Here is a 22899-nt window from a genome sequence, read left to right on the forward strand (position 1 = left end):
CCCTCCGCGGCCGTGACGTCATGGGGTCGCCCGCGCCCCGCCCCGAGCCGACCGAAAACCAGTGCCCTCCGCGGCCGTGACGTCATGGGGTCGCCTGCGCCTCGAGCCGAGGCTTGGAGACTTCGCGCCGCGGCGACGACATCATGGAGCCGCCTGGCCCGCGCCCCGCCCCAACCCTCGCAGGGTGAATAAGCTAAGCAAACGTAACGTCATGGAGTGCACAGCTTGCAGTGCCTCACCCCGCACCCAGCCACTGTTACCTGTCCCCACACAGGAACATCCCAAGATCCCTGTCTGCTCTCCTACCCCCAGCGCGCTGTGCCATCCCCTCCACTCGCACGTTCGTTCATTCAGCTCGTTGATTGCCTCGTTTAGGAAGCGCTCAACACATACTCATGACATAGTCCACCTAGAAGTGACCTTAAGGATTCATTTCTTCATTCAATGAATATTTATGGAGCATCTGGTCTGTACTAGGCACTGTTCCAGATTCCCAAGTTACATCTAGGAAGAAGGCAAAAGCCTGGCCCTCTTGGAGCTGACATTAGACTGGAGTTGTGTTGTTAGTTGCCGTGGAGTTGATTCCGACTCATGACGACCCCCTATGTGCAGAGTCAAGGACAAGTACAACTAAACAACTAACATGGTGATGGAGGTCATACAGTGGTAGTCAGAATAGATATTAATTCTGGGCAAGGAGAGAAGGTTGCCTGAGAATAAACACAAAGGTACCGTATAGAGTGTTGGAAATATTTTGCTCTCAGTAGTGATTATATAACAATATAGACATTGACACAAACATAGACATAAATATACAGTATGTTGTTGTTGTTAGTAACTGCTGTCGAGCCGGCCCCAACTCATGGTGATCGTATGTATAATGGAAAGAAACGTTGCCCCGTCCTGTACCATCTTCATGATCACTGTATGTTTGAGGTCATTATTACAGCTATTGTGTACTGCCTTCCAACCTAGGGGGCTCATCTTTCAGCACTATACCAGACAGTATTCTGTTGTGATCCATAAGGTTTTCACTGGCTAATTTTTGGAAGTAAATCACCAGGCCTTTCTTCCCAGTCTGTCTTAGTGTGGAAGTGCCACTGACATCTGTCTACCATGGGTAACCCTGCTGGTATTTGAAATACTGGTGGGTGGCATAGCTTCCAGTATCATAGCAACACACAAGCCGCCACAGTACAACAAACGGACAGAAGGATAGCTATAGATGATATAGACATAGACATAGACGCAGAGCTGGCTTCATGGATGGATGACCAGGGCAGTCACACATGGCTTGTTCCCAGAAAGGCCCCGCATTTGGGGTTTAATGCTCTATGGTCACTGTCTAGAAATTCTTAATAATTTTATCTTCGAATTCGTATTTTGTAAGCGAAGTCTGATGGGACAATGGAGCATGCACCAGGATCGTTAGGTCCACATAGATAATCCAGGATAATCTCTCCATTTTGAGGTCATCTGATTAGCAACCTTAATTCCACCTGCAAACTTAATTCCCTTTTGACACGTAACATAACATATTCACAGATTTTGGGTATGGGGACCTGGCCATCACTGAGGGCTGTTATTCTGCTTATCACAGTTGTTGGACCTCTTGTAACTTTTCTATAGCTTTAAATTTTTTTCAAAAAGAAAACCCTCTATTAACATGATCATAAAACCACAAACCGATTGCCATTGAGTTAATTCTGACTCATAGCAACTCTATAGGACAGAGTAGAACTGCCCCATAGGATTTCCGAGGAGTGATTGATGGATTCGAACTGCCAACCTTTAGGTTAGTAGTCAAGCTCTTAACCACTGTGCCACCGGGGCTCCAACATGATCATATACATAGAAAATCCTGAAAAATCTACTAAAAAGCTACTAGAATTAATAAAAGGGTTTAGCAAGGTTGCAGAATATAAGGTTGACAAGCAAAAATTGATTATGTTTCTATATGCTATCAACAAACAAGTGAAAATTGAAAAATTTAAAATACCGTTTATAATAGCACTCAAAATCATTAAATGTTTAGGAATAAATCTAACAGAATATGTGGAAGATTTGTACACCAGAAACTACAAAACATTGGTGAGAGAAATTAAGGAAACCTAAAGAAATGAAGAGCTACACTGTGCTCATAGATTAGAAGACTCAGCATGGTTAATATGTCCATTCTCCTCAAATCCAAAATCCCAAGCAAAATCCCAGCAGGCTTTTTGTAGAAATTGACAAGCTATTTCTAAAATTTATATGGAAAAGCAAAGTACCTAGAATAGTCAAAAGAATTTTGAAAAAGAATAACAAAAGTTGGAAGACTCACACTACCTGGTTTCAAGATTTACTATAAAGCTCCTTATTTTAAAGCTATACATAAACAAACAGATAAATAGAACAGAATAGAGAGCCCAGAAATAGACACAAACATCTATGGTCAATTGATTTTTGACAAAGACATCCTTAAAAGAGCAGAAAACAGAAGCTTCTCATGAGCCAAAACTTGGTGAACACCAAGGCCTGCATGGTCCCTTGGATAGTGAGCGCCTTGTCCCTAGAGGTGTGTAAGAAGAAGTTGGATAGCCCTTTGTCTTGAAGAGGCTCTTCCTAAATACGATGGGTCTGGAAGACCTCCAAGTTCTCTGCCCTCAGACATCCCTAAGGTATTTGAGGCATCACGAAGCAAAGAGCTGCTAGCTGCTGTCCATGGTGCTGAACAGGGCCAGCTCATGAAGCAGGACCTGCTGGTCTCCCCACCTGGGATTCTGGAACCACAATTTCTGATACTTCTGGTTTGCTTTATTTCCTGTATGAATATTTTTCAATTTGTGTGAACTATCAACATTTTAAGGTTAAGTAGTTGTTATATGAAGAATTCTAAACACACAAAGTTAGAGACAATAGTATAATGAATTTCTATGTACCTAGCCCCCAGTGTCAACTGTTCTCAGCACATGTGTCATCAACTCTCACCCACTCTTCCCCATTCAGATTATTTGGAAACAAATAATCCCTGATTTTCAGAGGGCACCCGTTAGCATCACATGACCCGAGCCCCAGATTGGTACATACCAACCAATGGGCACAAACTTCTTGCCACAGAGGAGGCACAGGATGCTGGCTCAGGCAGGTGATCACACCCACGGGTGGCACGCAAGGACACCAGTGTCCAAGAACTACAGAGTCCAACTACACTTGTACCCAGACAGGCTTGAGCCAAGACTAACTCTGAATCTCTGCAGCAGAGGCCTAAGCCTCAGCATTTCTACTAAGCACTCTAGTGCACAGACAGGGTTGGACCAGTCTGACCTGGGCTTGGATGCTGAGTCTACCACTGACTGGCTGTGTGACCTGGGACAAGGTACTTCACCTTTCTGAGCCTGATTCCTTGGTTTAATTTACCCTGGGCCATTCCCACCCTATCTTTGCACCTATAGTCCTCCCCCGAAGAATGATTCTCCTCCCAACATAAATTCTAGGAATCCATAAAGACCCAATTCAGAAACCAGTTCCTCTGTGACTAACCCCCTCCTGAAATCATCTCTCTTCCTTCTAAGCTCTGTAGCATTAACCGTCTGTGTTAGGAGTGTAAAGCAGAGCTGGAGAATCCTTAGAAACCAGCTAACCCAATCCCCTGAATTTAACGACGAGGCCACTGAGGAACCAATCGAGGAAAAGACTTGCCTGGAATCATAGGTCGGGTTCAGGAGGAAGCTGTGATAGTCTAGGGCTCTTTCTGTTGCTTGGAGCACAGACCTGGATGTTTCTAGCTCTACCACTTACTGGTTAACCTAACCTCTCTGAGCCTCAGTTTCTTCACCAATACAATGGGTGGAATAGTGCCTGCCTCCCATGGTTGCTATGAGAATTAAATGAGATGATGGGCTTTGTAAACTATAAGGTGACGTGAAATGGTGAGAGTTAGTTTCACTGTTGCTGCTGTTAGGTGCTGTCGAGCTGGTTCCGACTCATAACAGCCCTATGTACAACAGAATGAAATGTTGCCCAGTCCTGCGCCATCCTCACAATCATTGCTATGTTTGAGCCCTCTGTTACCTCCATGGATATAGGAAGAGGGGCATTTTAACTCCTTCAGGCAGGGTTCTGCCTCAGACGTCAAGAAACAGCCAGCAGAGAATTGGTACGCAGAAAGCCAGGTGGACAAACACTAGTCTGGCTTACTTAGTAAAGAATGTCTGCCTTGAGCATTGTGCTCTTTTAAAGAACTATCTATATGGGATCAAACTGACAACAGCTACTGGAAAAGTTAAATAGGAAGCTTAGGGGGCAGTGAGTTTAGGTCAACAGTGGATGAATAATTCAGAAAAAGAGGATGGGAATGGCTGCATAACTTGAAGAATGGAGCCTTGTGGCCAGCCCAGGAATGTGGCCTGAGGATGCAAGCTGAGGCTCCTCCATGGCTCCAGGACCCAGATCCAGCCCTGGCTGAGACGCTTGGCAAACAGAGGAGGTGGTGGCCCAAGATTTAGTGTACCTGGTGGGAGGCCACGGCTCAGGGGCCAGAAAGGGCTCTGTCATCACCCAGGCCTGGGGTCTAGTCTCAGCTTCCGTGTTCTCTCTGGACCACCCTTGTGGGGGAGGGGGGGCTGAAGTTAGGCTCAAAGGGGGCCCAGTGGGGAAGCAGCTAGGCTGGTGGCCAGCACATGGCACAAGTGCCGTCAATGCACCTTCACTCCTCATTCTCTCCTCCCTGAGCAGTTGTTATTGGCAGCTGCCGAGTGGATTCCAACGCATAAGGACCCTGTAGGACAGAGTAGAATTGCGCCATAGGGTTTCCTAGACTGTAATCTTCACAGGAGCAGATCGCCAGGTCTTTTCTTCCGTGGAGTGACTGGCAAGATCAAACCACCGACCTTCTGATTGGCAGCCAAGCGCCTAACCATTGCACCACCACACTGTTCCCTGAGCAGCAGTCCCTATCATTTGATGCAGTCTGTAAGAATCTAATTCTCTCAAATAAACATCCTGCTAGGTAAGTGCTACCATCCTCACTTTAACTACGGGGAAACTGAGGCTCCCAGAGGTGAGGGACCCACCCTGGGTCACACCAATGCCGAATGGCAGAAACGGGACTCGAACTTGGGTCAGGCTGAATTCAGAGCCCAGGATCTCTCCTGCACTCTACAGACTCTCAGAGTGCTGTGCCAGGAGGCAACAAGTAGGAGCCCATGACCTGGGTCACTCCTGGGGGGTCTGGCTCATCAGCTGGGCCATGTTTGGGCTCAACGAACGACATAGCACTGCTGGTGGACAGTGGCTCAGTGAGATTCACAAGGTCGGTGTCGTAGTTATCTAGTGCTGCTATAAAAGAAATACCACGATGAGTGGCTTTAACAAACAGAAATTTATTTTCTTACAGTTTAGAAGGCTAGAAGTCTGAATTCAGGGTATTGGCTCTAGGGGAAGGCTTTGTCTCTCTGTCGGCTCTGAGGGAAGGTCCCTGTACCTTTTAGTTTCTGCTCCTGGGAGATTTTCATGTGGCTTGGCATCTCTCATCCCTCATTTCCGCTCTGCTCATTTGTGTCATCTCTTTCATATCTTAAAAGAGATTGACTCTAGATACACCCTACACTAATCCCGTCTCATTAAAATAACAAAGACAACCCCTTCCAATTCCAGCTCACAGCAACCCTATAGGACAGAGTAAAACTACCCCATAGGATTTCCAAGGAGCAGCTGGTGGATCTGAACTGCTGACCTTTTGGTTAGCAGCCAAGCTCTTAACCATTGCACCACCAGCGTTCCAAACCACAAGCATCGAGGTTAAGAGTTACAGCACATATTTTGGGGAGACATAATTCAATCCATAATAGTGGGCTTGCTCAGGCCAAGCTGTTTCATTCTGAGGCTGTATCAATAGAGACAGTGGCCAGGAAGTGGGAGGTGAAAGGCAATTTAGGGCCAGTGCTGTTCACATCACATGGGGAGCAGTGCTGGACGCCATACTCCCACAGGGGTGAGGGGCTGGGGCTTACTTCAGCAGTGTGGCTGGGTGGGGGAGATCCACGAAGACTGATCATAAAGCCCAGGGCTGTTCACCCTGGATAAGGGCACTCTCAGGGGACAAGATTCCCGCCCCCACCACGGCCTTCCTGTCCCTGAGCAGAAGGAGCAGGCAGGGTCTGTGGACCCGGACAGCAGAGCTGAAACCACTGAGGAAGGCCCAAGGAAGTCAGATTTTAATGCCACATGAGAAAATGTCCAAGAGTTAAATAAGCTAGAAACTGGGAAAGTGCCGTAAACTGTGAAGTGTGGTGGGAGATGCTTGTGAATGGCCTCTGCAGCTATCTAATTGTGAGCAGATGAACTTGATGCATGAAGCACAAGTAATAACTACTGGAGGGGAGTTTTCAGAGGCAAGTATTATAAGCAATTGAAATCTTCAGGTAAGTCAGATACGTTCAACAACGTGCTGCTCAGCAAAAGAGGATGGATGGGGAGGGGCAGGAGTGGTAACTACGGTTCCCTGGTCTCAGACACCAAGTCGCAGCAGCAGGGACAATTACAGCCCCACATCAAAGTCCCCACAAAGTACAGATCTGGAAGGCTTGAGTGCCTGTGGGAATAGAGGCCCAGTGTCCCTGTGTTTGATCAGAGATGAGGGACAAAGGACAGGAGACTAGGAATATTCTCAGAGGCTTCCAAGACTCTGGATTCTTCACCTGGAAACCCAGGCGGCCAGATGTCCCCTCTCCACTGGCAGTGGAAATCCCAAGCCCAACACCTGGGAGTCGGGACAGAGCATGCCGGCTCTGTCCAGAGGGTTCACTGGGCCTGGGAGATTCCCTGACTCAAAGTGGGACAGCTCCCTTCCTGCTGCAGGGGGCAGTATCTGTAGCTGTACACCACCCAGGTTAGAACAGAGGAGGCAGAGACAGGCTCAGCCCCAGTGGATCCTGGAGAGGGGTGGGAGGTGGAGGGCTTCATGCACCCCTCACACTCTGCCCTTCCCGTCTTAGTCTCTCCCTCCACCTCTTCAATCCTCTGCTTTCAGCCTTCCAAAAGCTGCCCAAATCCAAAACTATCAGCTGACAGAGCCCCACAACCCAGCCCCTGCTGGCCTCCCCTACCTCCTCTCACAGTGCCCTCCCTCACTTTCAATTTCCTGAACACATCAACTTCATACTCATCAAGGGCCTTTGTACTTGCTCTTCCCGCTCCTTGCAGAACTCTCTCCCCAGCTCTTTGCCTCTCATCCTTCTGGTCTCAGCTCAACCATCAGCTTCTCCGAGAAGCCCTCCTGGACCACCCTGCACACTACTGCCCCCGATCCCACCTTCATCCTCACCTGGTCTTATTTTCTTCATAGCACTGTTGCTTCTTGGATTTATCTTACTTATCGTTTATCTGTTTGCTGTTTAACATCTGCTTCTGCACTATTGTTGTTGTTGTTAGGTCAGTTCCGACTCATAGCGACCCCATGTGCAATAGAACGAAACACTGCCCGGTCCTGCGCCATCCTCACAATCATTCTTATGCTTGAGCCCATTGTTGCAGCCACTGTGTCAATCCATCTCGTCGAGGGTCTTCCTCTTTTTTGCTGACCCTCTACTTTACCAAGCATGATGTCCTTCTCCAGGGACTGGTCCCTCCTAATGACAGTCCAAAGTACTTAAGGTGAAGTCTCCCCATCCTTGCTTCTAAGGAGCATTCTGGCTGTACTTCTCCCAAAACAGATTTATTCATTCTTCTGGCAGTCCATGGTATAGTCAATATTCTTTGCCAACACCATAATTCAAAGGCATCAGTTCTTCTTTGGTCTTCCTTATTCACTGTCCACCTTTCGCATGCGTATGAGGCGACTGAAAACCCCATGGCTTGGGTCAGGCGCACCTTAGTCTTCAAAGTCGCATCTTTGCTTTTCAGCGCTTTACAGAGGTCTTTTGCAGCAGATTTGCCCAAGGCAGTGGGTCGTTTGATTTCTTGACTGCTGCTTCCATGGGCGTTGATTGTGGATCCAAATAAAATGAAATCCTTGACGACTTCAATCTTTTCTCCATTTATCATGATGTTGCTTATCGGCCCAGTTGTGAGGATTTCCGCTTTCTTTGTGTTGAGGTGCAATGCATACTGAAGGCTGTGGTCTTTGATCTTCATCAGTAAGGGCTTCAAGTCCTCCTTAATTTCAGCCAGCAAGGTTGTGTCATCTGCATATCGCAGGCTGTTAATGAGTCTTCTTCCAGTCCTGATGCCCCGTTCTTCTTCATAGAGTCCAGCTTCTCAGATTATTTGCTCAGCATACAGACTGCATAAGTATAATGAAAGGATACGACCTTTTGGCTCGGCTCCTATGCTGCCCTCACCCCCAAATATAAGTTTTGTTTTCAGCTGGGGCTCGAGTATTTATCTCATTAAGTATAAGCCTAATGAATGAATGAATGGATGAATGAATGACTCAGCATCTCTTTTGTTCATAGATTTATTCCTTTGCTCCCTTTTCCTCTCACTGTAGCCTTCTCCACCTTCCCCATCTCCACTCGGGCTGGCATTTCCTCAGGGCCTGGGCACAAGAATCTACTGAGGCCAGGAGAGGCTGTGACTCCCAGGAGAGGCCACAGGAGATCCGGTGTCCCCAGCACCCTCTCTGCCTGGGGTGGGTGAAGAGGGGCAGGGGCATTGCTAAATCATGAACATTCCTAAGAGTCCGTGGGCAGAAGATGGCCTTCCCCTTGGTCCTCCACTTGGCAGCCGATGAGTCCTGGGCCCACACTGGGCCAGGGGCTGGGTGCTGAGCTCCCAGAGGGGAGTCAGACCCAGGCCTCACGCCCGGGGTGAGGGTGGCAGATGTGGCACACAGGATGAGGGCCAGCATACGGGTCGGGAATTCTGTCACCGAGCTGGCCCAGCACGGTGCCCTCAGGCCTGCTGGGTGGGTGTGGGTTCCAGGGCAGAGTCCACCAGAGGAGCCACCCCAGGCTGGAGGGGGCCTGCTGCCAGGGACTTGGTGGCTGAAAGGCTGTGAAGGAGAAGAAACCAATTGATGCACGTTCTCAGTGCCATGGGGCTTGGACGAGGGCAGGGGGCCAGGGAGGGACCCCACTGCACGCAGAGCCCGGGTGGCAGTTCTCCCAGGCCCTGCTCTGAGGAAGGACCTGAGCTTTGTATTCCGGCAGAGCTGGCTCTGGGGACGGGCACTCCCAGGGAAGCTGTGCCGATTTCCCTGCTAGAAAAGAGGCTGCCCCCTGGGTGGGGGAGGACCATTGGGACCTCCAGCCAGTGGGTCAGGCAGAGGGCCACGCAGCCCCAAGCAGACCACACATGCAAGCCTCCCACGAGGTCCTGGGGAGGCATCTGCAATGATGCTGGAAGGACTGGCAGCGAGCTGGCAAAGCAGGGAAACCACTTGCCTTCTGTAGGCCTCAGGCCCATTTCTGCAACAACAACAGAGTGACCAAGGAGGACATAGTGACCAAGGAGGACATAGTGACCGAGGATGACATTGTGACTGAGGAGGACATAGTGACCAAGGAAGGCATAGTGACTGAGGAGGGCATAGTGACCGAGGAGGACATAGTGACCACCCCAGCAGGTCAGTTGGACCAGACAATGTGGCTGGCCAGCCTGCACCTAGCACCCAACGAGGGTCTGCCACACAGAAGTGTACAAAACACATGTGCTGCTGGCTGCACAGAAGGATGGACAGAGGGACATGGATGGGGTGGATGGATGGGGTGTGCTGCCTGGCTCTGGGTCTAGGGAAACAGCTGGATCCGCCTCCCGCCTCAGCACAGCCACTCCCCCAGCCCATCTGCTCCCTCACCTAACAGCCCTGAGGAGACTGGCCTTTGTCCTGGAGTAGAACTCGTGGGCTGAGCTTCTCAGCAGGCCCTGCATCCAGCGCAGATCCGCCGGCACATCAGGCAGCCAGGCCACCAGCCTGAAGGACAGGCCGCGTTAGCTCCACCCAGCAGCCCAGCAGGCCCACTTCCCCACAGGTCAGCACAGAGCCACAGGGGCCTGTACCTGAGGCACCAGGCCCAGAGGGAGTGGGATGGGGTGCTTGTGGGGCGTGTAAGAAGCACCCGAGCAGTGTGGGCCCCCTCCACAGAGCAGGTTGGACCCACAGGAACACCTGCAGATGCACGAGGGGCTGGGGGGGTGCTCCATGATGGACTTTGAACTTCATGGAAGCAGCCAGGCCCTTAGGCTCATGGACTCCACAGGGGAAATGGAAGTTGGGGGTGGAAGGGCAGGGCTTTGGGGTCAGGCAGGCCTGGGGGGTGCATCCCAGCTGCCCTGCTCACAGCTGTGTGACAGAGAATCTCTCTGGGCCTGATTCCTCACCTGTCACATGAGGACATAACCACGGGGATGCCTGCCTCTTGCCTGCCTCTCCCCTGCCTGCCCACAGTCACCTGGCCTGGAGCTCCTAACCTCCTCCATCTGTCCGTCCTTCCTCTTCCTCCTCTCCTTCCTGCCCCCAACTCAGTGCCAGCTCTCCTCCCCACCCCACGCCCTTGCATCCACTCCTCTCAGCAGCCAGAGACCCTGCTAAAACATTTCTCACATCACAGCCCTCTCTGGCTCCTCCCAGGGTTCCCCACTGCCCTCTTGACAGAGCCCGGCACCCACAGTCAGGGAGCTCATAACCGCATCTGGCCCCAGCACGGAGGAGAGCAGGAGCCTGCCTGCAGAGACCTCGCCCCACAAGGCAGCAGACAGCTGGGTCACCCCCACGGCTGACAAAGACTGGTCTGGCACCCTCTCAGTGTCTACCCCACCCCCAGGCCTACTGGATGCTGCAGGGTCTCCCCTCCCCGACATCACCCCTGGAGGGACCACTAAGCTCAAAGTGGGCAGACATTCCATAGGGTGACAAGTGAAACATAAGCTGGATCATCACCTCCCTTGTTCTGGGCCTTCTGCCTCCATTATTGCAAGCTACATGTTGACCGTGTGGGTTACAGAAAATATCAGGCATCTGTTTCCCTGGTGTCTTGGCAGGCCTCCCCACTGGTGCTCATGCGATGGATTTTTTTTAAAAATAGAAAATGCTAGGCTTTGCATTTATCCTTTTTTATTGCTACTTGTGGTCTGGGTCTAACAGCTCAGCATGAGGATAATTTGTGTCAGCAGAAAACTCCCTCCTGGCTTTGGGCCATCAGCAGCAGGCCTGACCCAGTTGTTAACTCAGCGTGGACCGGGACAGAGAGCTTCCTTCCCAGAGAATCGAGAAATGTCTTTAATACAGGTCTCCCCAGGACACCTGCCTGCTTAAATCCTTCACTGCCTTCCCACCACTTTCCGAATAAACAGCACACTCCTCACCTGGCTACAGAGCCCTGTGTATTTAGCCCCTGCCAGCCTCCCCAGCCCCATCTTGCACAGCACTCCACCTTTTAGCTCCAGCCACACTGGCCTCCCTTTCTGCTCCTCGAAAGGGCTTACTCCCTCCTGCCCCGGGACCTTTGCATGTGCTATTCCTGCTGCCTGGATGCTTTTCCCTTCCCTCTTTGCCTAGTGAACTCTCACCCACACTAACTCAAAAGTCATCACCTCTGTGCAAACTTCTGACCAGACAGTCCCTAGTGAGCCGTCCAGCTCACAGCCAGCGTGGCCCTCCCCTAGGTCTCTCAGGTCAGAGCATATGTGTGATTTCTGGGCCATGAGCTCCACGAGGCCAGCGGCAGCGTCTCGGTCAATGCTGTCTTCATAGCTCGCAGCTGAACTTGGCACCAGGTGGGCCTCAATAACCATTGGTGGAATGAACGGACAAACCATGAAGAGCCCATTGATCAGCAGTTCGAAGGGTGAGTGTGGGCTTAACCACAGCCAGTCTCACCTAGAAGGGCCTTGTGTGATGAAAGAGGAAGCTGAGGCCCCAACAGGTCAAGAGACCTGGCCCAGGCCACACAGCAGGCCTGAGCCAGACCAGCTCGAGTTATCCTCAGAGAAAGAGCACTGTCTCTGAGGCTCTGATGGGTGGAGCAATAGGCCAAAGGCCACATAGACAGTAGGGACCAGCCATGGTGCTGACCAGGAAACTCGACTTCCAACCTAGCTGACCCGCTGCCTCCCTATCGGGCCCACTCTGCAGAGGAGACCACCAAGCCTCCAGGTCCGCAGACACACCGGTCAGGGAGGGCAGTAGAGCAGCCAGGCTCCACCCTGCCTGGTTCTGCCCACCCCCTGTGCCGGCTGCCCCTCCTGTCATGGGCCCTGGTCTCCACCTGCCTCAATCCTGGCTGTAAGCCAGCCACTTCCCAGGACCCTGGGCCTCACCTTCTGGACCGGAAGTAGGCGTACTCCATGGGCAGCGTGCAGGGCAGCAGCAGGTAAGTCAGCACCTGCCCAGGGCCTGACCGCCAAAACTGGGCCCGGATGCTGGGGTTCTTCCCACATCTCTTCCTCAGGACTGCAAGAGAAGCCACAGCATGGCTCAGCCCACTTGGTGGCCTACCCAGCCCTCCAGCCGGCCCTGCTCAGCAGCACCCTAGGGGAAGTGGCCTGAGCCACTCTCAACATCAGCTGCCACCCCCAATTCTGCAGAGGAAGAAACAACATTGATGAAGGCGCTACCATGTGCCAGCAGGGTGCTGGGCCCTCAGCATGTGCCCTCTCACCATTTCCCACGAGATAGGCGCCGTGTTCTCCTTCCACAGACGAGGAGACCGAGGTTCAGAGTGGAGAAGTGAATTGCCCAAGGGTCACTACCAGGAAGTGGCAGGGCAAGCATGGACTCACAGGGTGTCAGGATCCACAGCTCCTGCCATCTCTCCTCTCCTTCTGGGAACTCTGCCGAGGCCCCCCAGGATGGGACAGGCGCCCCACCATGCCTCCCTCAACAACAGTAATGCACAGTTATTATTAGGAGAGGCAGCAGCTAAAACCACAGCGGCCATTTCTCAAGCCTGCTATTCACTGAACCAAAGGCAGAGGGAAGACCAGCCAACAAGCCCATGAGGCATTGGGGCGGGGCTGAGCTGGAGCCCAAATCCTGGCCTCAGACCATAACTCACAACATCAGCCTCAACCCTGGCCAGTGCTACCTATAGACAACTTTTGGAGGGTCTCAGACCACACAGTCCACAGACCGACTCCATGTCCACCTGACATGGGTCCCAGGGCGAGTCCCTCTCCTTTCTTCTGTAGAATGGAGGTACCAGCAAGCCCTGCCTCCAGGACAGGTGGGAGGATTCTATGACCTGTAAGGGCAAGGTAAAGAAAGCCCCTTCGAGAGCAGGAGGGTGTGGCTGGCATTGGGTGGGGCCTGCAAAGTTGGAGCCCCATCACAGAAGAGTTCTCTGGTCCCTCTTGTGGTGGCATCAATGCTAACAAGGCTCTGGAGTGTGAGCTTCACACCCAGTGGTTGAGAGAAGACCCAGGCCTATTACAACAAACAGTCTGTGGTCTCCAGCCCTGGGAGAAAACATTCCACCTCCCCACCCTCATCTATTAGTGCACCGTAGAGAATGCTCTGCATGACCAACATCATCTCTCCTAATGCCCTGTCTGTTCAAGAGAGTGGACAAACCCTAACCCTAACCCTAACCCTAACCCTAACCCTAACCCTAGAGAATGCTCTGCATGACCAACATCATCTCTCCTAATGCCCTGTCTGTTCAAGAGAGTGGACAAACCCTAACCCTAACCTTAACCCTAACTCTAATCCTAACCCTAAATCTAACCCTATCCCCTGTCTCTTCAAGAGAGTGGACTAACCCTAACCCTAACCACCATCATCTCTCCTCCTCCCAACTGTTAAGGAAAGTGAACTAACCCTAACCCTAATCATAACCCTAAACTCTAACCCCTAACCCAACCAACCCTAACCCTAACCCTAACTCTAACCCCTACTCTAACCCTAAACCTAACCCTAACGCTAACCCTAATCCTATTGTTTCTGCTCTGGCCTCCAACATCGTCTAACCTCCCTTTTTGTTCTCAGATAGTGGCCTAGGCCTAATTCTAACACTAACCCTAACCCCTAAACCTTAATAAACCCCTGGCCCCACCCCAACCCTAACCCCTAACCTTAAAACTAGCCCCTAATCCCAAACCTAACCACTAACCCCAACCCTAACCCTAAAGCCAACCTTAATCCCTAATCCTAACCCTAAACCTAACACCCAACCCTAACTCAAAACTTAAACCCTAAACCTAACTCCTAACCTGAACTCCTAACCCTAACCCTAACCTAACCTTAAAACTAATACCTAACCTTAAACTTAAACCTAACCCTTAACCTCACCTTAACCCTAAACCTAAACCAAACTTCAATCTAAACAAAAATCTAACCCTAACGCCTAACCCTGGCCCCTAATTCTAAACGTAATACTAACCATAACACTAACCCTAAATCTAACCCTAAACCCTTACCCTCTCTCCTCCCATCTAAGTCCAGTGAACTAGAATTCAGAGCAGTGATGAACTCTGAAAAGCAGGGGCAGTCACCCTCACCCGCATCTGACCCCCCAGTGGCTCTCTTCTCAGGTGACTTTTGAAGCCACCTGTCCAGCCCTCCCAGCCTCCCCAAGCTCATCTCTGCTACCCTGCCCCTCAGCCGCTGTGCTGCAGGCACCCAGACCTCCCAGCGCTCCGCCTGGCCCAGGACCTTTGCATGTGCTGTGCTCTCTGCTCGGACACTTATCTCCCACTTCTCTGCCTGGCCAACTCCTTTCACGTCTCACTTAGCTGTTGCTCAAGCTCGCCCTCCACCATGTGCTGTGGGCTCCTACACCCTCCTGTTACTGCATTTGTGACATTGAGGTCACCGAACAAGAGAGTCGACTGAATGGTTCAGAGCAGAACTAATCCCTGGTTAGCTGTGTGACCTTGGGCAAGCCACTTAACCTCCTGTGCTGCGATTTCCTCATCTGTACAATGGGGATAAGTCAGAGTGTTGCTGGGAGGATGAAATGAGTCAGTCTCCACCTGGGGCATCTGGAGCCCTCTGTGTGGGCCACTTCTACATCCCTCAGCACCACTGCTCCTCCCTGGGCAGTAGGCAAGGACCTGGCTTTCTTAGGCACGGACTTGGGTTTGAATCCCAAAGGCAGGCTTTGTGGCCTCAGTCATCACCTTGCCCTCTCTGAGCTTCAGTTTCCTCGTCGGTGACATGGGGTTCAAATAACACTTGCGCTGGGGGCGTAGTGAGGTTCGAATAACACACTGTGTAAAACGCCCGCGCCTGGCACTTAGCAGGTGTGCTCCACAGATGTGGGTCCCTCTGCCCCTCCGGACCACGAGCTCCTCTGGGGCGGGGTCCCCAGCCCTGGCCCCTGGGTGAGGGCCCCTGGTAGGTGAGCGAGAACAAGAAGGAAGGGGCAGTACCAGCCTCCAGCTCCGGGGACAGCTGCTCGAAGTCGGGCACGTCCTCGATGCGCACGTTGGGCGCTGCCCAGGTGAGAGGCAGACCCGCCTTCCCGTCCTCATCACAGCCAGCACCCTGGGTCCCTTCAGCGGGGGCTGGAGGCTCCTTAGATGCCAAAACCCACAGGATCAGCTCCTTGGTGAGTCCTGGGCCAGGGAAAGGAGGGGAGGGGAGGGAGGGTGATGGTCAGCACGTTCAGTGTCTCTCCATGCCAACCTCACTGCCCGTACCATCTGCACACACCCCCGCCCCTGCGCCCAAACCCCGCTCTGGTGACCGACCTGCGGCGGATGGACTCGCGGCTCATCCCAAGTGACCCCTTCTGCACTCCCCTGCCCCTGCTTCCTGGTCGCTTTCTAGTGGGTAATCAGAGCCCAGGCCATGAGGACCAGGCCAGGGGTCAAATCCTGGCTCTACCACCTGCAAGCTATGTGCCCTGACGCACCTGTGCCTCAGTTTCCCTCTCTGTGAAAGGGGAAAAGTGAGACTTGTTTTTTACAGCTGTTTGGAGGGCTAAGTGAGATCAGTATGCACAGCTCTAGCCAGGGCTGCTCATGTGTTCTGTTCTCAGCTAATGCCTCCTGCTGCCAAGGCTGCTTTGGGCTGTCACTGAGGGCTTGAGGACATGGGGACGGGTTCTGGACACAGCTCTGCCACTTTGAAGAACACTGCCTGTGGATGACATCCAGGCTCTCCAGCCCAGAAGATCTCTCTGGTCCCACCCATTGTCCTATGAACTCGCTTGTCTTTCACAGACACAGACACCCACACACACTCATATGCACACACACACACACACACATGTACTCACACATACATATACATATACACACACTCACACACATAATATGCTGAAACACACATATTCACTCACACAGATACACACACGTACACACATCTGCATACATAACACACACATACACATGAACACACGTGCACACAAGCACACACATACACACCCCCACACCCCTCCTGTCACACTGCATTACTGCTCCCTCAGGGTGCTGACCTTGACCCTTATTCTCTCTCTCTTCTCTCTGCCTGGAACGTCCTCCCACTCTCCGCCTTCAACCTTGCCATAGCCTTCATAGTCGGTCAAAGCCCAGCTCATCTGTCACCAAGTCCGGGAAGCCGCCCTTGACCCCCAGGCTGGTCAGTTGCCTCCTTGGGCCCGCACAGCCCTGGGCATCCCTCCATCACTGCACCTTCTCCCCTGGTGGTCTCTTTCTGGGACTGTCCCACCTGTGTGTGACCCCTTTCTGGGTCCCCAGCATCCAGCTAAGCCAGAGCACAGAGAAGATGCTGGGGAAGGAAAGCAGCACCCCCTGGTGCTTACGTGGTGTACGGCCCCATATGGGGTCAGTCAGCTACTGTGGGGTGTGTCACCTACCCCTTCTCTCCAGGAATCTCAGGGCATCCAGGTAGCCTTGTCTGCAGATGTCGGCCACTATCTGAGAACACACAGGTGGTGGGGGCGGGGATGGTCTGTACCTGCTGCTCCATCGGTCTTCAACTGGAGGCACCCCCCGCCCAGCCTGCATTCCCCAGGTGACCCCTCAGCAGGGCTCAGGGGCCTAGAGGACCCCAGCACTTGCCCGAGACTGCAGGTGGACCAGATGCGCTCATGCTGTTTCCCTTGGCACCCTCATTTCACTCCCCTCCCCGAGACACGCTGGCCAGTACCCTTCTCCAGCCCTGCCCCTCTCTGGCCTCAGTTCCTCCCTCTGGAAAATGGGATACCAAGGCCTGGCCCGGGCCAGCTGGGATGGCACCGTAGGTCACTGGTTTGTTGGCCCCTTGATGTTCATTTCCAGGAGCAGCCTGAGACGGGCAGAGCGTTCCAGGAGCCTAGCCCCGCCCGTCTCCATCGGAGCCCTCTGCAGGGGAGAAGGCTGCACAGGCCCAGGAAAGATCTGCGGCCCCTTGCTCGCTGAGAGCCTCGGCTTCCTTCTCTGTAAAATGGGGCGGATATCTTCTGTGCACCCCAGGGCTGCGGGGAGGCCCAAAGTAAGTGACTATGACCTTGTTTTATAAATGATAAAGTATACACACACAGGCCAGGTGTGAGGGGTGGGGAGGGCAGGGCATGGATGGGGCGAGGGGTATGGTACAATAATAATCTGCTGTCAAATTACCCATTTTTCAGGAAAAAAATAATAAAACAGTCGCCATCGAGTTGATCCCAACTCATGGTGACCCCATGTGTGTCACAGCAGATCTGTGACCCATAAGGTTTGTAGTGGTTGATTTTTCAGATGTAAATTGCCAGAACTTTCTTCAGAGGCATTTCTGGATGGACTCAAACCGCCAACCTTTCAGTTAGCAGCCAAGTGCATAACCAAGGGACCAAAGAGCAGGAAATGGTGCCTAGTTGTTATGGATTGAATTGTGTCTCCCAAAAATATGCGTTGTAAATCCCCCTCGTGGTGCAGTGGTTAAAAGCTTTGCTACTAACCAAAAGGTCAGCAATTCAAATCCACCAGCCACTCCTTGGAAACTCTATGGGGCAGTCCTACTCTGTCCTGTAGGGTCTCTGTGAGTCGGAATCAACGCGACAGCATCGCGTATATCAAATCAAAATCAAACCCACTGCTGTCAAGTTGATTCCGACTCATAGCGACCCTACATGGTTTCCAAGGCTGTAAATCTCTGTGGAAGCAGACTGCCACATCTTTCTCCCGACTGCTGACCTTTCAGTTAGCAGTCAATCGCTTTAACCACTGTGCCACCAGGGCTTCCTAACCCATATACCTGTGGCTATAATCCCATCTGGGAATGGGTTTTCTTTGTTATGCTAACGAGGCAGTATTAACGTAGGGTGTGTCTTAAATCGATCTCTTTTGAGATATAGAAGAGCAGATGAAGCAAGCAAGCGAGTTGGGGGAAGACAGATGCCACGCCACAGATCTCCAAGAAACCAGGAAACATAAGCTAAAAAGAATCAAGGACCTCTCCCAGAGCCGACAGAGAGAAAGAGCTTTTCCCTAGAGCTGACGCCCTGAATTTGAACTTCTGGCCTCTTAAACTGTGAGAAAATAAATTTCTGCTCGTTAAAGCCACCTACTTGTGGTATTTCTGTTACAGGAGCACGGAATCGACTTGATGGCAACAGATATGGGTACTGAGATGACTAAGACACGGGTGTTCATCTTTCTCTGAGCCTGTGCCTCGCCGCCACACGGACAGTCGATTTGGCCAGTCTAGGGCAGCAGGGAAGAGCACAGGCTCGGGGCCAGCTGAGGGTTTGAATCCTGGCTATGCCACTTCCTGGCTGTGTGACTTTGAACAAGTCACTCCACCTCTCTGAGCCTTAGTGTCCTCCCCTGAGAAACTGAGATGACAAATGTCCCTCCTCATAGAGCCTGACACAGGACAACATGGGCCAGGTGAAGGCCTGGCTGAAAACCAAGCTCAGCAGGGTGGGCCAGCCCTAACCCCACACTTGCCCAAGGGAGAAGGAACAGGAAGGACAGGACTTGAGCCCCAGACTTTAGATTCGAATCCTGCTTGATCTGTCCTTGGCTGTGAGCACAGGCCATGTGGCCTAACTGGAACCCAAACTCCAACACACGGGTTCTCAGCTGTGGCCGAGCCTCTACACGCCTGGGGCCAGACCTACCTCAGGACTGGGGGGGAAGAGGGTGTGGAACCCCAGGAAGAAGTTCTTGGTAGAGATCTGTAAGCTCATGTTGAAGATGTTCATCTCGTGCAGGCTGGCCGAGGGGCTTTGGGGACAGATGTCTAGTGTCCCATGGAAGGGAGCCACGGTGATGGTGGACTTGGGGTCCTCACAGGGCACGTTGTTGCTCAGACCACCATCGAAGTAGTGCTGCAATGAGGAGGGTGAGGTGGGAGATGCTGCCCTCTGGGGTCACCTGCCCTTCCCCACACCACCGTGGGGACACCGGCAAAGAATGGGCTGCAGCTTGTCACCCTCTGGCTGTACCGGAAACACTGGGTTCACCCCGGCCAAGGATGTTGAGCCCCCATAGGAGGAGGAGAAGGCCTGGCACCCAGTAGGTGCTCTCAGAGCCCAGGGCAGGGGCTCAGTAATCAAACCCCCAAAGTGCACTTACCTCCCCTCTGAATTCAAGAGGAATCACCCCACAGTAGAAAGGGAGGTATAAGGTACAGAGCAAGGCCTGGGAAGACAAGAGTTGGGAGGAATACAAGTGTTCCTGCTCCGCTCTGCTCAGAACCTGCTCGGGCCATGGGTTCCCATCCCCAAAACAGCTTCCAAAGGAGGCATTATTGGTTCCACGAACACGTGAGGTAACTGGGGCCCAGGAGGTTGCATGGCCCGCCAAGTTCTCCAAGTTAAAAAGAGAAGCCTGTCTTGACAGTTATCCTCTTTCTCCAGCTAGGACTCCTCCCCAGTAGAGGCTCTGACAAGTCCTGCAGTTACGAAGGCACGGAAGGGAGAGCAGGGTTGCTCCACGTCAGCACTACTGATGTTCGGGGCTGGACAGCTCTTGGTGATGGAGGTGGTCCAGTGCACAGAGGGCGTTCAGCAGCCTCTGTGGCTTCTAGTTGCCAATGCACACACGCTCCCAAGTTGTGACAACCAAAAATGTCTCTAACGCGGCTAAATGACCCCCAGGGAGCAAAATCGCCCACAGGTGAGTATCGCTGACCTACAGTCTACCGAACTCACGGACCCCTTGGAGCCATCCCGCCGACCCTCTCAGGGAGATGTGGAATCTGCCCTGCTCCCATGGGATGGAGATACGGCGGCGAGTCTTACTCCCACGGAATAGTAATTCATAGCAGCTCTTTACTAAGCACCTACTATGTGCCAGGCCCTGTGCTAGGTGCCATCAGGCAAGGGTGCTGGGACACACGTTGGGGTCCCCAGCTGGCTTCCTCAGGGGCCCATGGTCAGGTGCCCACAGCAAGGGCCTGGGCCCCGACCCCGCACAGGCTCAGGATGGAGCCCCCACATTCCGCCACCATGAAGCAGGTCCCCTGCTGGGCACTACCAGCACCAAGATAACCCGGCCGTGTGTCGGGGCTCCCAGTCTTTGTAAGAGACCCAGACTGGTTAGGAGGCAGAGCTGCAATGGGGGATGCCCAGGCCTCCTCACCCTCCGCTGAAGCCTTCAGGGGTACAGGCCTGTCACCCCACATGTCTGTGCTCTGCTGGGGGCAGGGGCACTGTTTGGCCCCCCTGGCCACCCACCCAGCCCATACCTGGCAGGTAGGGCGCAGGGCCTCCTTCCCTGACCATGTGGCTCTCATTTTCTCCCCCTGTCTTTTATTTCAATGCTGGATTCTCTCTTAATTCATTACTCTGAGATGTGCCCATTATCTGCCCCTACCCCTATACACGCACACGTTAGACTGTAAGCCCCGGGAAGGCAGGGGCTTTTGTCCATTTTGTTTCCTGTTATTTCAGTGTCTAAAAAGGTGACAGGCACATACTCGTCTTTCAATAAATGTTTGCCCCAGCATCGGGGCTGGGCAGGCATCCCACTGCAAGCAGCAGCCCCTGCAGGGGGTCCTGTCAGAAGAAGCCTGCCCTTGCCCCCTCCTCCCCATCCCAGCCAGAACCTTTTCTGCTAGCCGAGGGGCATCCTTGAAGCAAGCTGGGATCCTTGTACTCACTGAGCAACTTGGACAAGTTGCCACCCCTCTCTGTGCCTCAGTTTCCTCATTTGTAAGCAAACTGAGGAGCCTCAAGCTGCTCCTGCCCTCCCGTTTGTGGGTGTGTCTGCCCCTGGGAAGCGCCTGTGAAGCCCCAGGCCCCAGCACCTGCCCACCTGGATAAGCTCATCGCGGGAGGCGAAGTCGGTAACTATGATGTTCTTGCCGTCCGGCCAACGCGTCAGCGAGATGCCCAGCCTCTGAGAGGCCAGGATGTGTGCGTTGGCGGGCAGGTGCTCTTGTAGAGCCAGCTTGATGAGCTCGATGGGGGCGAAGGCCGGGTGGAAGACACCCAGACTCAGCCGCTTGACAACCTTGATCATGCCCAGGAGGTGGGCACAGCAGAAGTCTGCGGGTGGGGCCGGGGAACTCCTCAGCCACCCAGCGGGACTGCCCACACCTCTCCCCACAGGCCGGTCCTCCTTCCTGGGTGCAATGGGGGCCAAAGTCCCCCTCACCTCTCCAGCTCAGAATTTCTGTACCCAGCCCTGGGTTCAAATCCAGCGTCCACCTTTTCCCCCAGGTGACCTTAGAAATGGCTCTCCCTCGTGCTAAGCCTTGGATTCCTCCTTTGGGAAATGAGGTGGCCTAGCCCAGACCTGGGGTTCTCATCAGGATTAAATAAGAACACGCTGGGACAAAGCGCCAGGCAGGTCCCCAGCTCCCTCCCATCCCAAAACCCTCCCGTTAGGGACTGCGAACTGATCTCCGATGCCTCCTGGCCCCCAGGAGTCCCTGGACTCACCTAACGACTTCCCGCAGACCAAGGCGACCGCGTTGAGCGCTCCAGACGATGCGCCATAGAAGCGGTGAGCGCCCAGGAGGAGGTGCGGGGCGCGCTCTCTCAGACAGTGGCTCACGCCCACGTGGTAGAGACCCAGGAAGCCGGAGCCGCAGAAGGACAGACTCCAGCTGCCCTCCTTCTCAAAGGAGACCATGGCAGGTGGGGCGAGGAGGGGGCTGGTGGTGGATGGGGCCCCGAAAGGTGAAGGGCCACTGGTCAGGAGTGGAGCTGGGATGGGACCAGGATGGGGTGCTGGATAGAGTACGGCCACCGGTCAGGGATGGGGCTGGGGTAGCGCCAAGGATGGGACCTAGAAGAGCCGGAGCCGGGTGTCCAGTCCTGGTACTCCCTACGCCGCCCCTGGATTGCGTCACCCGCCGCCCCAGCCAATGAGTGCCCAGGCCGCAATGCCTCTCCTCCAGGTGTGCGCCAGGTGTGCCCTAGATGTGCCCGCCAGTTGTGGGCGCCTCCCACGCCGTCCGCCCAGGGTCCGGATCGCGGTGTCGTGGTCCGCAGTGGCTGAGCGCCCTCCGCCCCGGGTCCGGATCGCGGTGTGGCGGTCCGCAGTGGCTGAGCGCCTGGGAGAGGGTCTCAGTCTTCGTGGGATCTCCGGTAGTCTTGGCAGAAGCTTAGTGCCAACCCCAGGTTACAGCTGAGCAAACAGGCGCAGCCAGGGAGAGTGACAGGAAGCAGCCGCGCTGGAGCCCCAACACCTGGCTTTGGGGTCAACCCAGACTTAATTCTGCAGCTGTGGTGGGGCAAGGACCAGGAGAGGCATGGGAGGGAGGCGGGCGGTCCGCGTTCCAGACTCAGCCGCCCCCACCACCTGCGTGACTGTCCCCAAACTTCTCACCCTCTCTGGGCTGCCGGTTTTCAGCATAATGTGAGGGGGCTTGGACGTGAGGACCTACAGAACCATTTCTGTTCTGATCCCTGCACCCCACAGACCCCTCATCAAACGCCAGCCCTGAGGGGGCGCTGACTGCCTGGACAGGACTCCAGGAGGTGCTGCCAGCACCTGCAGAGGCTGAGTGCTGTCTTCGCAGATCTCCTCACAAAGCTGTGTGAGCAGGGATGCTGGGCCCACGATCAGCCGCGGAGACTGAGTCCTGGAGACGCTAACGCACTGGCACAGCCAGAA

The 22899-nt window shown here is 53.5% G+C and overlaps 1 protein-coding gene across 1 annotated transcript; it reads right to left on the reverse strand.

Moving 5' to 3' along the window:
• Nucleotides 1–8874: 8874 nt before the first annotated feature.
• Nucleotides 8875–21912, reverse strand: PNPLA5 (patatin like phospholipase domain containing 5). The gene is made up of 9 exons (XM_004380054.1): nucleotides 21720–21912; nucleotides 21091–21323; nucleotides 19408–19473; nucleotides 18947–19160; nucleotides 16722–16778; nucleotides 15292–15477; nucleotides 12241–12373; nucleotides 9779–9895; nucleotides 8875–8974 (listed from the first exon to the last, which is right to left on the reverse strand). Exons 1-9 carry the CDS (start codon nucleotides 21910–21912, stop codon nucleotides 8875–8877), a joined length of 1299 nt encoding a protein of 432 aa, XP_004380111.1.
• Nucleotides 21913–22899: the final 987 nt, after the last annotated feature.

The sequence above is a fragment of the Trichechus manatus genome, unplaced genomic scaffold (genome assembly GCF_000243295.1).
Source record: "Trichechus manatus latirostris isolate Lorelei unplaced genomic scaffold, TriManLat1.0 scaffold00069, whole genome shotgun sequence".
Lineage (NCBI taxonomy): Eukaryota > Metazoa > Chordata > Mammalia > Sirenia > Trichechidae > Trichechus > Trichechus manatus.

What these genes read in the sequence shown, in the direction of transcription:
- PNPLA5 (XM_004380054.1), bottom strand. Translation starts at nt 21,912, where the DNA reads ATGGTCTCCTTTGAGAAGGAGGGCAGCTGGAGTCTGTCCTTCTGCGGC. An exon ending in CTCTTGAATTCAGAGGGGAG is followed by an intron (nt 19,161 to 19,407) that starts GTAAGTGCACTT and finishes TCCTCATTGCAG; the next exon opens with CACTACTTCGATGGTGGTCT. An exon ending in GCCTACTTCCGGTCCAGAAG is followed by an intron (nt 9,896 to 12,240) that starts GTGAGGCCCAGG and finishes CCTGTCCTTCAG; the next exon opens with GCTGGTGGCCTGGCTGCCTG.